Here is a 12571-nt window from a genome sequence, read left to right as displayed (position 1 = left end):
TTTTATCCATTTCAAAGCGAACGAGGTCTACGATTAGTTAGCTCAAGTAGATCCGTATTGATTTGACCCAAGTCTTTTCCCACACCTGTCACATTCCTTTCATGTTCCTCTCGCTTTTGTCCTGCTGTGCACTATTTATGCTTGGGAGTTTCCCTGCAGATTCTCATTGTATGCTGAGCTTGAATTCCACCATCTTGGGCTGTTATTTTTTTTTCCTGGGTTGCTGCTTTGAGCTACTATACTGTATGTACATCATCAGACATGTTACCAAAATATGAGGAAGCAAATTCAGAAAATAGTTTGACCACCCGAGGGCATGTACACAAACGCATTGAAGGATTTGAGGAGAAAATCATTGTCTTTTATTGACTCCATGTGTTTATCCTCAGGTCATTTGAGTTTAACTACAGTACATATTAAAGGGAACCTATTATGTTGCTTAGGCTGTAGAATGGCCATATTGAATATGATTAAGCTGCAAGCGAGGTCAAAGTAAAATCCCCAGACATCACAGGGCTCTTAAGAAATTCCAATTTCATGTCAGGTGAATTTAATCATCCAACTCTTTCTATGGTCATTTACTCTGAGCCGAGCGAGCTGGCCCATTAAGACAGCGATTGTGCCCCTTGGCAGACTTCCATCAAGAGAGGCGAGAGCACTTTTGGGAGGTGGCGCTTGTCTGGAGGGGGTTTAAATAGACACAAGCTAATAAGAGAGGAAAGCCAGTATGATTAGAAAAGACATTTCCCAAAAGTGAATCATGCATTACTATCCCAAGCTGTAAACACAAATAATAGGTCCCCTTTAATAAGGAAAACACAGGAATTGTAAAAAGATTTGTACCCGGCAGTAGCGATGCATAAGAAGTGAGCCAGTGGCAGTGTGAACTGATACAGAGTGGTACAAGTACAGACATATTCAGATATGCTCGACATGCACTCGTGATATCACAGTCGATTAAAGTGCCCACTTAAGAGGTTGACCATTTTGAAATACTTGCCGCAACCCCTAGATGGTCTTTTCTCACAGCCGACTTCTATTTGCTTTCAGCTGCAATATTCGTTTTAGTGAGGCTGCAAAATTGATTCACGCATGATTTTTTTTTCTTTTCCCTGATGTGTGTTAAGAGTTGAAGGAGATGGAGGGGGGGGGGGGGGGAGTGAAATACTGATGGAGATGAAGGAAGAACTCTTGACAGTGTCAACCGCTTTGGGGAGATAAAATATATAATGTATGTACACGAGTAAATTTACGAAAATATGTTTTGTCAGTCTGTCACAGCATCTTTTACATACAAATACACCCATTTTGCATAACACGCATGGCTTTTCACGAGAGAAAAATGCATAAGAGGGTGATCATCTATATATAGACTCACCCCGTAATCCTTCATCAAATCTGTTCGTATCCGCCAATGTCCTATTACTGACGTTTCAGACAGGTGCAGCTAAATAGCGCTACTCTTTATGTCCAAAACAACAAAAATGAATCCAGACGAGCTTTACAAAACCATTTTGCTTCAAAGTGAAATGATATTTTACATTAAATGCATCAAACCATCAACGTGACAATGCAGTAGTTCTAACGGCATAATTTAGGCAGGCAAAAAAAAAGTGTCACGTATCCCGTCCGCGGCCGATAATTCAGTTGAATTGTCGCTGTGCGTCACCACCGAAGTTTTGGGAGTTCACGCATTCAGACTCCGTTGATGAAATGTACAGTTTATCCACATCACTCTTGTCACTCGTGGCTGGTGCTCTAGCAGTGCCACATACTGCCAAAAGGTGGTGCTGTGCAATGTAGAGGTAATCAGGAGTGAAAGTTCATGGGGAGGAGGTGGAGGTGGAGGGGGGGTTGGCTGGAGAAGGAATTGACATCGGGGACGGAGCGGTCGAATTTTGGCGCTTTGCTTCCTCGCCTCCTTTGTCTCTTCCTTTCCCTCTTCCGGCACCTTGGCCCTCGAGTCCCTCAGAGTTCTCCAACATTTCCTGGATGAGTGGAGGCATGGAGCCGGGGATCTCCATTTTCAGTGTGATCACTCGTTCGGCTCCTAGGTGGCAAAAAGTGTGGAGAAAAGGTTGGAAGATTAACAAAGTAGTAGAAGCTGTAGTAAAAATGGGTTTGACTTTGAAAATATGTTTTGCAAAAGTGTTTGGCTCACTAGCATGGAACTTACCCTTCACGCTGATGCTTCTGAGATCAGTGATTTTCATCAGGATCTTGGGGAACATACAAGGCTTGTCAGGCCTCCTCCTCCGGACATAAAGCTACACAAAAAGGGGTACAACCAAATGATATCAAATTTGCATTTTTGTTATTTCCCTAATTTTTCTATTTCTTCAATTTGAAACCATCATAGTGGTAGTCAATTGAAATGGGATGAGTTCAGTAAGACAATAAATATACATAACAAAAGGAGCATAGAAGGTCCCATTTGCTATTGCTGGAACATGTGCATATATATCTAAAATGAGATGTCATACCTTCAGAGCTTCCAGCATTGGCTCCTGAAGAACGTCCACTTTGTCTGACTCCTCCAGATCCTGACGGTCTGTGAGACAAACGCATAAAAAGAATACACTCATCAATTTGTCAACATGCTACCTTTTCTCACAAGTTGAATTCATTTGCTGGTCAAGCGCTAGATCAATTATTTTGACTTTACACGGGACTTTCTAAGTCTCCAACATTTTACAGGTGCAGTACCTCCACAAAGCAGGCAGATGGCACTGAGGAGTCCAGTTTCGGCGTCGTCCATTTCCAGTGGAAGCAGCTGATTGGCGAAGGAGAACACCAGGTCTGTGAGCGGCCCAAAGCCAGCGTTGTGCATCTGTGTGCGGTTGAGAGTCAGGCCATCTGAGAAGGTCATGGTATCCTGGTCTGGGGTGTAGCGTGTGCAGATCCTCAGAATCTGAGATAAAAAGACATGAAGTCATATATCAGCGTTTGAATTTTTCTGTTTCCATTTTGGTGCGGCTCCAAAAACAAACCAGTATGTCAAGGCAGGCAGCTTTGAGAAGCGTGATCTGATCAGCAATAGTTAAAGTTGTGAAGCCGGGAAGCTGCTTAGCAAACTCCACTGTCTTTATAATACATTTGGTGGACAGTTCACTAAACTTGTCCCAAAGGTTGACATCCAGAGGGACACGATGGTCAGCGCTGTTACTCTGAAAAGGAGACAGAAAAATTTATATAACATACAAAAAAAAAGAGACATAATCGAGCTCAAATTTATGAACAGTACCGTAGTGTACTTTCCCAGCTGACCAAGAGAGGGAAAAGTGTCTTGGTGCGCACGGCGAACTCCTTCAATCATCTGCTCCGTTTCTGCTGACAAGACGTAGACCTCAACTTCCACCAGCCTCCGCTCTTCCTTCTTCTTTTTCGTGCGGTCATTTCGGACCACTGAGGTCAAAAAAATGGAAACTTTCAAAACGTGGCCGTAGCGTTGGATTAGATCAAAACACAAGGAGGACGACGAGTTGTTTCGGACACATATATCTCAATATCTATATCTAATACAGGTAAAATAGAGTTTGAATACGTTTACGAAAAATGGCCACTAGATGGCGGCAAACGTCCACATTAAAATGCCATTGAGTCAACAAACCTAATTAAGTGTAAAACATACATTTGGCACGATTGAGAGGAAACTCAAAATGTAATATTTGACAGTTTCTCCCCAAAATCTTGTAAAAATAACTCATTTAAAACAAACTCACACTCCTTGGACATTCCAACATCGAGGCATTTCTGTAGTCGGCAGGACTGACACCGGTTGCGCGTAACTTTGTTTATGACGCAAACTTTGTCTCGGTGACAAGTGTAGGCCATGTTTTTCTGGATGCTCCTTCGAAAGAACCCCTGGAACAGATAGGAGAGAAAATTGCAAATCTTTCCGATAAGTAGAGTGACCTTTGACCGAAAACTCGGTGTGTGTTTTTGTGCGTGGAGCGCTCATAACTTTGTGGATGATAAGGTGGAGCATGTGTGAGATCTAGGACCAAGAAGAAACTCACAATGGTTAAAGTAAATACTAATTGCATGTAAAGATTGTGTGTGTGTGTTTATTGGATTAGATCAAGCTAAGAGGATTAGTGATCCTTTGGGAGGTGTAAAGGTCATGGCCTCCACCCTGACACATTATGAAAACACCCTGTCGACTCAACCTCTGTGTAGGAGTCTTCCCGCAGACTGTCGAGCTGCGCCGTCGTCGTTGTTGTTGTTATTCCCCCCCAAATGGCCGTCTACGTTGAGATTGTGTGTACCTTGCAGCCCTCGCAGGCGCTGACTCCATAGTGGTATCCTGAAGATTTATCCTGGCAGACAAAGCACGGCTTGTAGATGCGCGGCGGAGGTGGTGGAGATGGCGGGCTTGTGACCAGCAAATCTTCTCCAGAACTCGTGCTTTCCGTTTCTATTGCTGCAAGACGTGAACAAAAACATTTGTGTTACACCAATTCAATTATAGCTTTCTGCAGGCGGACGATTCACCTTTTGCTCGTTAATTTCATTCAAATCTAACCGGGTTACAATTATTCTGCAAAAAAAGAGTGCCATTGCTTCGCTACGTTGACATTATGTTCCCGGTAGCCATGGCAGCCTTGTTTCAGGCCGCCAAGGAATTCTTACAAGTGGATGAAAAAAAAAAAAATGGAAATTTTGGAGGCCAAGTGACTATGTTTGGTTAAGAAGAAGTCCATGTGCCATATTAAACCAAGTTAACATTGATTAGCGTGGCTGTTTCCTTAATAAAATGAAAAAAGATCCTTTTTAATGGAAGAAAATAAGAAACACGTGATGAAAGAAAAGGCCCAGCAAAACGTCTTCACAGTAAACGTACGAGCAGTATATAAACAAAGGAGACAGTTAGTTTAGTCAATGTAAACACAGTTGATGCACCAAAAGCCTTACGTTGCTAGCTTCCATGCTAACTTGGCTAGGTAGACGGTGCAAAGTAACATTCTTCTAGATGTAGCGCCTATATATAAAGCGCCTCATCTATTTTTATTACCATCCCTCGCAGCGGCAAATATATCGAAAGAAATCCAAATCATGGCTCATTCTGTCATATGATCAATGGAGCTAGTGAACAGGTCCGGGCCGCATTAAAGGTATTTGGCACGGACGGAAGATAAAGATATCCCGCCCTGTCGCCTTTCCAATGTTGAATCATTGATCCGCTCCCTCGTATCCACATTTCAAGTGCCCCTCAATCACGTCACTGATGGGACCCCAATGAGAGACGACGGTAAATCTTTGATATCGCGCCTCGTAAAATGCTGGCCCCAATTCGGATATCATTTATTATGCGAGCTTTAAGTGTGTAACTTTGTCATGCGGAAAACAATGGACGGAGAAGACGTGATATCTCATCTCAACCATAATTGATTTCCTTCCGATCGCCATCCTAATCTTAAATACAGGTTGTAACTTTTCCTTCACGACAATTTGTCTCCACCTTCTCCGTCCTTTTGCTTTTGTTCAGAGACATGGCAATGATAGAGTGTGACACATTCGAAGGTCACGACCCTCCAGATTAAAAACACAATCCCTTTGCTTCTCCCCCTCTTTCCCTCTGCTTCCACTAACCTCTAACCTAACACACTTACACACACACACACACACACTTGTCCCTTCCCCCTACCTTGGTAACCATACCAGACATTCCACTATAGAGATTGAGTTTGATGTATTTCTTCGAACTAAAGTGCACAAGAGAAGGGAAATGGGGCTTTCCCATATCCTCAGTCCACATCCTAATATTCCACTGCCTGCCCATCTGACACTTCACACATTCATATTTGAGCTGGCACAGTGTTCGAGAGTTTCCAAAGGATTGGCCGTTTTTCTAAAGCCGCCGTTGCGCAGCCGGGCTGTCAAAACGACAAAGATGCAAAGGTGCAGCGTAAGTGCCAAAACCAGCTCTGTAAACAAGGGGAGGGTGCTGTGGAGTGTTATTCAGAAGCACTCATTTTTTTTCTTAGAAGCTTCCTTCTCGTGACAAATGACCTGTTTACTGATTGTAAAATTTTCACCTAAAAATAGCGTCACTTCTTTTAGTGCTTTAGAACCTGAAAAGTGACAATCGGATATTAACAAATGTGCGAGTGATATCGACCAATATATATATATATATATATATATATTATATATACTACCGTTCAAATGTTTGGGGTCACAAAATTGTTTGGGTGACCCCAAACTTTGGAACGGTAGTGTATACATTTATTTAGATAATTATTTATAGATTATATATATAATCTTATGTGTAAAAAATCTTATAATATATATGTATACTTATATTCATAGATTATATATAATCTTATACAAATATAAAATATAATTTATAATATTTAATTCATAGTATTTTATTATAATAATATTTACACTACCGTTCAAAAGTTTGGGGTCACCCAAACAATTTTGTGACCCCAAACTTTTGAACGGTAGTGTATATATATATTTTTTTAATCTCGTGGTCTTTTGGTGAAACTTGCTGATTTTTGCCAAAAGCCCGCAGGCCAACGTGATCTCTAGAAAATACTTGACTAGCAAAACAATATTGCTGTTGTTAAAGTGTTTGTATTGCTTAAGATAGTCCATTTGATAACACTTCTCCAACATTCATTAAACTGCTAGTGCATCTACGGGAGAAACATTAACTTGATTTTAAAGCCACGCCTGCAGACTCAGCTTGGGACAAGCAGTGATTATTGATTCTTGATCTGGTGTCATCGCCAAATACTAACATAGTATTTATATATAGTATAAATAGTGTCGGTGTTTTCGTTCAGGTTAGATCTTGAACTATAATAAAGCCCCAAGATAAATAATTTTTTAAAAACATTTTGAGTTTATTCTATTAAGACCAAACTTAAGCAAAATATGGTTCCAGAAATCTTTTGAACAGTACAAATGTGTCAAATTTAAACTGTGTTCAGTGGTGTGTGTGTAACCTGAACTTCCGAGAAGCCTCCGAGAAGAGTTGTCCAAAAAAAGGTCGTCCAGCATTAAACAAAGGCAAATGATGCGGGCATGGATATGAGTCAGATAAACTTGCTTACAGGAACAAAAAAAAAAAAAAAAAATGGTGATATGATAAAACAATGGGTGAGATGATCTGGCACTGAAGCAAAGTTAACGGATCAGCAACGGTCAAGTGTGGTGTGCTCGATAGGGCCAGCCCTTGTGTGCAGGTAAAGGGGGATGATCAGGCGATTAAATGAGAAGGTTAAGCTTATGTACTTGTAGGTCGGCGAGAGAGAGAGACGGAAATTAGATTTAAAGGTAAGGTCAAGTGGGTCAAACAAGCCACGCGGTCAATCAATGAACGATAATGAGCTCCATTGTCAGTCCAGACCACGTAACTGAAGTAAATACACAATGATACTCGGGAATTAAATAAAGAAATGACCCGTCGTATTGAGGCGTGGCGGATCAGTCTAACTGCTTATCAGGACTTCTTTCTCCTTACTATGCCGTGATGAGGAAAAGGCGAAAGGTCAGCCTCCCCGTCATACAGCCTTACACAATAACCACGCTTGCACAATAGCAAAGGAGCTGTATCATCATGTTATTTTTCGGTATAAAACTCAAAGGCAAGACTATCAAACATGTTTTTTTTTTTTTTTTTACTCCTTGACCGTAAGTAAGCACTATTCTACTGAAATGACCAAAACAAAAGTCAAACGGAGGAGTCAGAGGAGTGAAGGTTAAATCAGTCCAGCCACAAATTCACTGACTTTTGTCAACAGAAGATAAAAACTGCTCATGTGGACGAGGCCATGACAAGACTATAAAGTTTAACACCACTGAAACCAATTCTTGTCCAAAACCTTGGTTGCTAAATATAACAAATGTAAACACAGCTCAGGTATAATGCAGACTGTGTTACTTGAGCTACACTTTATAATTGTATTGCCACAAACCAAAACCTAATGTGCATCAATTTTGCTCACTTGTTTCAAGATGGGCTAAATAAGCAATTCATTTTACACAGCTCATCCCCAACCTCATACTTTTGTACAAATTGTGTACGTCAGGGGCCTTAAAGTGGACATTACACACAGTCATAAGAAAATAGCACAAGCGTGAGCTCCTGGAAAAAAAAAATGCAGTGTGGACTCGTGTGCTTTCATCCATATCCCATAAAAAAAAAAAAAAAAAAAAAAAGAGTCCACATAAAACACATAGCATAAAGAAGCGAGTTTTCGCCCAGGACTCTCGCTTTTATCTTTAATCTGAACCCACGTGCACGTCCACAATACCATAAATATGTCTATTTGATATCAACACGGACACGCAACTATTCGACTCCTCCCTTTTCGCACACTCGGGTCAAACTTAGTCAGTGTACTCTCACATTCCCAGGCAAACTGTGAGTGTGAGAGGATCCGTGTAGTGTGTGTGTATCCGTGTGTACTTGCGCCCCCTTTGTGTGCGAGTGTGCCTCAAGCAGACGCAGGGTCATTCAGTGCGGAGAAGTGATGACTGGCCAGCTGACACGGGAAAGAAAGAGGCAGATAGAAGGTGGATAAAAAGAGGGAGAGATGTAGGTCACTTCCCAATTGTCAGTGACTCATTGCGCTGGATCACACCCAAGCGCGCGCACACACACACACACAAAAACACACACAAAGCCAAGTACCGTCCCACGGCTACTGCTTGCAAATCACTGGAGCCGTCGTCCAATGTGAATGTGTGTCTGTGTCCATTCGGCCTTTGACCTTTGAACCGGGTTGATGCTCATCATTCCAGTCACACACAAAGACACACAGACACACACTCTGGAGGCAACCCCCCATTGACTACCCCCAATTTGCCTACTTTGGTCCTACATCAACTTAAAAAAACAATTTGGAAGATGTCATGCGCAACTTTTGGAAGCTACCATGATTTTACAGCACAAGCAGGAAATGCAATCTTGTCAAAAAGGGAAGTGTTAACAAAATGGCGTTCCAATTGTTTTGAATTCAAAATTTTTCCCCCCCTCTATACTATATTCAGTAGTGACAAATTTGAAATCTGAAAACATCCACTGCACACTTATCATTTGTTTTGAACGATACCTATATCTGTATATGAAGGATATGGGAAAAAATAAAACGAGACAAGTAAAATGACGCTATCTGATGGATATTTAAAAGTAAAAATAGGTGTGTGCAATAGTCAATGTGTAACTACTGGTCCATTGCTGGAAAATCCCTCAAACTAGAGCTCAGGCGGGTTGCTTGATGTGGTGTTAACTGAGTACAGGCAGCTGTTGATCTACTGAAGGCCGCCATTTCAGTGAGACTACAAAGAGAAATTATTTTCATTGCAAAATTAAGTCACTTTTAAGACTTGGAGGAGAATCATAAAGATAAAAGAGCCTTAAGCAAGTGAAGAGATAAGAAGGCACTCGCTAACTACAATTCATTGACTGAGCAATGTGGCAATTTGCTCATGTCATTTGGATACTTCACATTTAAGAAAATCGTGAAATTGGCTAAATTTCCTTTAGTCGAGCACCTTTCGGGAAGGCGAACCATTTCTGAGCACGTTGAATAATAAATACCGTAATTCTCGGACTATAAGTCGCGTTTTTTTTCATAGTTTGGGTGGGGGGGGGGGGGGGCGTGGTACTTATACTCAGGAGCAACTTATATACATATATATGTTTTTTTTCTCCTCACTTTTTTAGGCATTTTATGGCTGGTGCGACTTATACTCCGGTGCGACTTATAGTCCGAAAATTACGGTAGTGCTTATTTCTGTATAGTAAACACAAGTTTGGATACTAATAATCAACTTTGCCTTTTCTAAACGGTCTCAAATATCAGTTAATGACAGCTCCCTGTTAGAACATTTTAAAAAAGCACAACAGTGTTTCAACGAGACTCACAGTGGCAAGATCCGCTCCAGTGTCTGCCGGTCACCAGGGAGGCTCCGAACGGCCTCTGAAGTCCTCCAACGCCGGATAGGAGTCCTTTCTCAGGCTCGAACCCCGGTGCTCTGTGGTAGTAGTCCATCCCCAAGAAAGAGCCGCTGCTGGGGCTGCGGGGGCTCGGGCTCAAACCCACAACATCCACACTTTCGTACATCCCCGTGAATATATTGGAGCAGAAAAACAAAATGAAAGAGGACGTACGGGGGGGGCTTAAAGAGAGGCGAGGGAAGGAGACAAGAGTTCACATCTTCATCGGGGACTGATGGGCGAAAAAGAGGGGGAAGGGACAGGGTGAGATGACATTTCAACCCCAAAATATCACGGCACCTTTTGTTTCCTTTTTTTAAAATTCACAGATCTACAAGTGCCAGGAAATTAAAGGACGTGTTAGTGGGTATTCTAATCCATAAAAGCAGGGGGGGGGGGACCACGACCGGTGTCCGGGATAGCGTTACATTAAAAAGGTCGACACACGTGGTATGTATTGACTTTTTAAGAGTACCTGGTTCCGATTCAAAAAAGAACGAGAAGGAAAAACACATACGTCGATTGTTCTCATTTGGATCGCTCGCTTGCTTGTCATTCAGGTTCAAATTGTGCCGAGCCAGCGGCTTGTGCGTCAATCCATGGCCGCCCGCGGGAGCTCAAAGTGACTCACGGACCGCTCCAAAGTAAAGAGGTCCACTCCAGTCGGTGGCATGCGCCGCTCGTCTCGCTCCAGTTCAACGAGTCCACGCAGCGGCCAAGACAGCAAATCCCCGCGCGCTGTGGGCCGTAGCACTTTAAAACTGCCGCTACGCATCGAATGGGGATACTCGATCCGGCGGGGCAATGGCGGGCAGCCTGGTGAGCTAAGTCGGCGCGGCGCGGTGCGGTGCGGCTCTTCTTGTTGATGGTTCTTGTGTTGTGTTTCGGCAGTGTCCTGTGGTAACCTCCGGCCTGTACCCGTTGGTCTCTCTCTCTCTCTCTCTCTCTCTCTCTCTCTCTCTCTCTCTCTCTCTCTCTCTCTCTCTCTCTCTCTCTCTCTCTCTCTCTCTCTCGCGCGCGAGATACAAATGTCGATAACATCGATATCAAGTTAGTATATTATCGTTCGACCCGATAGTAGCATAGGATCGATACCTTCATTTCATATTTCAAATCGTTGTGTTTTTTTTCCCTGCTTTAATGGATTAGAATACCCACAACTCGTTTATTTTTCACCAAATGTTCAAATGAAATTTGAAAATGTATTGTCATTATTATGCAAGTTGACATTTTGAAAATATTTCATTCTGGTGAATGTACAATGAATTTCACTTTTTGAATAGGATTTTGAAAATTTGTTTTCCTTCAATATTTCAATATTATTAAGAGAAACAAACCCAGACAAAAATGTATACATTCAGAACTGTACACCGTATCCATTGATCTGATGATCAGGCATACAACTGTAAAACTGTAAATGCTACAGGCAAACATGGACATCCTTTATGTCTTATGTCCAGCACACAAAAAACACACACATGAAGGCTCAAATCTTTTTCACATGAAAAAAAAATCAATAGTCTTGCCTCAAGGCCTCCCTTTATTGATTAGCTGCTAGTTAAAATATGAACATTGAAAGGGGAAACACATCACATTCATCTCTGCCTGTTAATCGATGCCGACATTAAATCTATGAAAACCGCTGGGGAAAGTGTGTGGTGAAAATGAGCAAAGGGGATGGAAACACTTAGCATAAAGATGAAGGAGTGGATGGGGGCAATCTGTCTATCTATCTATCTATCTATCTATCTATCTATCTATCTATCTATCTATCTATCTATCTATCTATCTATCTATCTATCTATCTATCTATCTATCTATCTATCTATCTATCTATCTATCTATCTATCTATCTATCTATCTATCTATCTATCTATCTATCTATCTATCTATCTATCTATCTATCTATCTATCTATCTATCTATCTATCTATCTATCTATCTATCTATCTATCTATCTATCTATCTATCTATCTATCTATCTATCTATCTATCTATCTATCTATCTATCTATCTATCTATCTATCTATCTATCTATCTATCTATCTATCTATCTATCTATCTATCTATCTATCTATCTATCTATCTATCTATCTATCTATCTATCTATCTATCTATCTATCTATCTATCTATCTATCTATCTATCTATCTATCCATCCATCCATCCATCCATCCATCCATCCATCCATCCATCCATCCATCCATCCATCCATCCATCCATCCATCCATCCATCCATCCATCCATCCATCCATCCATCCATCCATCCATCCATCCATCCATCCATCCATCCATCCATCCATCCATCCATCCATCTACGACTGTAATTGTACTGTAATTTCAAAAGGACACATTTTCCATAATGGAATGGTAAAAAAAAAAATCTACACTAACAATGTTTTGGAGACAGAAAAAAACTCTTTCCGCATATTAATTCCACACAGGCTATCTCAGGAAGAACCTGGAAACTCCACAAATGAAGGCCAGAGCCAAGAATTTTAATCTATAATCTCATAATTCACCTCAAACATTATTTAAAGCGATAAGCAAGTACCTGCCTTTGCCAAATTTTTCATTGATGCATTTATTTGTGGGTGTCACATAAAGTGTCATGG

The 12571-nt window shown here is 41.4% G+C and overlaps 1 protein-coding gene across 1 annotated transcript; it reads right to left on the bottom strand.

The window, feature by feature from the left end:
* Positions 1-339: 339 nt before the first annotated feature.
* Positions 340-10876, bottom strand: LOC133170515 (retinoic acid receptor alpha-B-like). The gene is made up of 9 exons (XM_061303498.1): positions 9887-10876; positions 4269-4423; positions 3723-3864; positions 3245-3405; positions 2991-3167; positions 2707-2911; positions 2484-2551; positions 2177-2267; positions 340-2050 (listed from the first exon to the last, which is right to left on the bottom strand). Exons 1-9 carry the CDS (start codon positions 10083-10085, stop codon positions 1824-1826), a joined length of 1425 nt encoding a protein of 474 aa, XP_061159482.1. The 5' UTR covers positions 10086-10876; the 3' UTR covers positions 340-1823.
* Between the last annotated feature and the right edge of the window lie 1695 nt (positions 10877-12571).

This window comes from Syngnathus typhle, linkage group LG17, assembly GCF_033458585.1.
Source record: "Syngnathus typhle isolate RoL2023-S1 ecotype Sweden linkage group LG17, RoL_Styp_1.0, whole genome shotgun sequence".
NCBI lineage: Eukaryota > Metazoa > Chordata > Actinopteri > Syngnathiformes > Syngnathidae > Syngnathus > Syngnathus typhle.
Note: the sequence above shows the minus strand (reverse complement) of the source record. Positions and strands in the feature narration are given on the sequence as shown.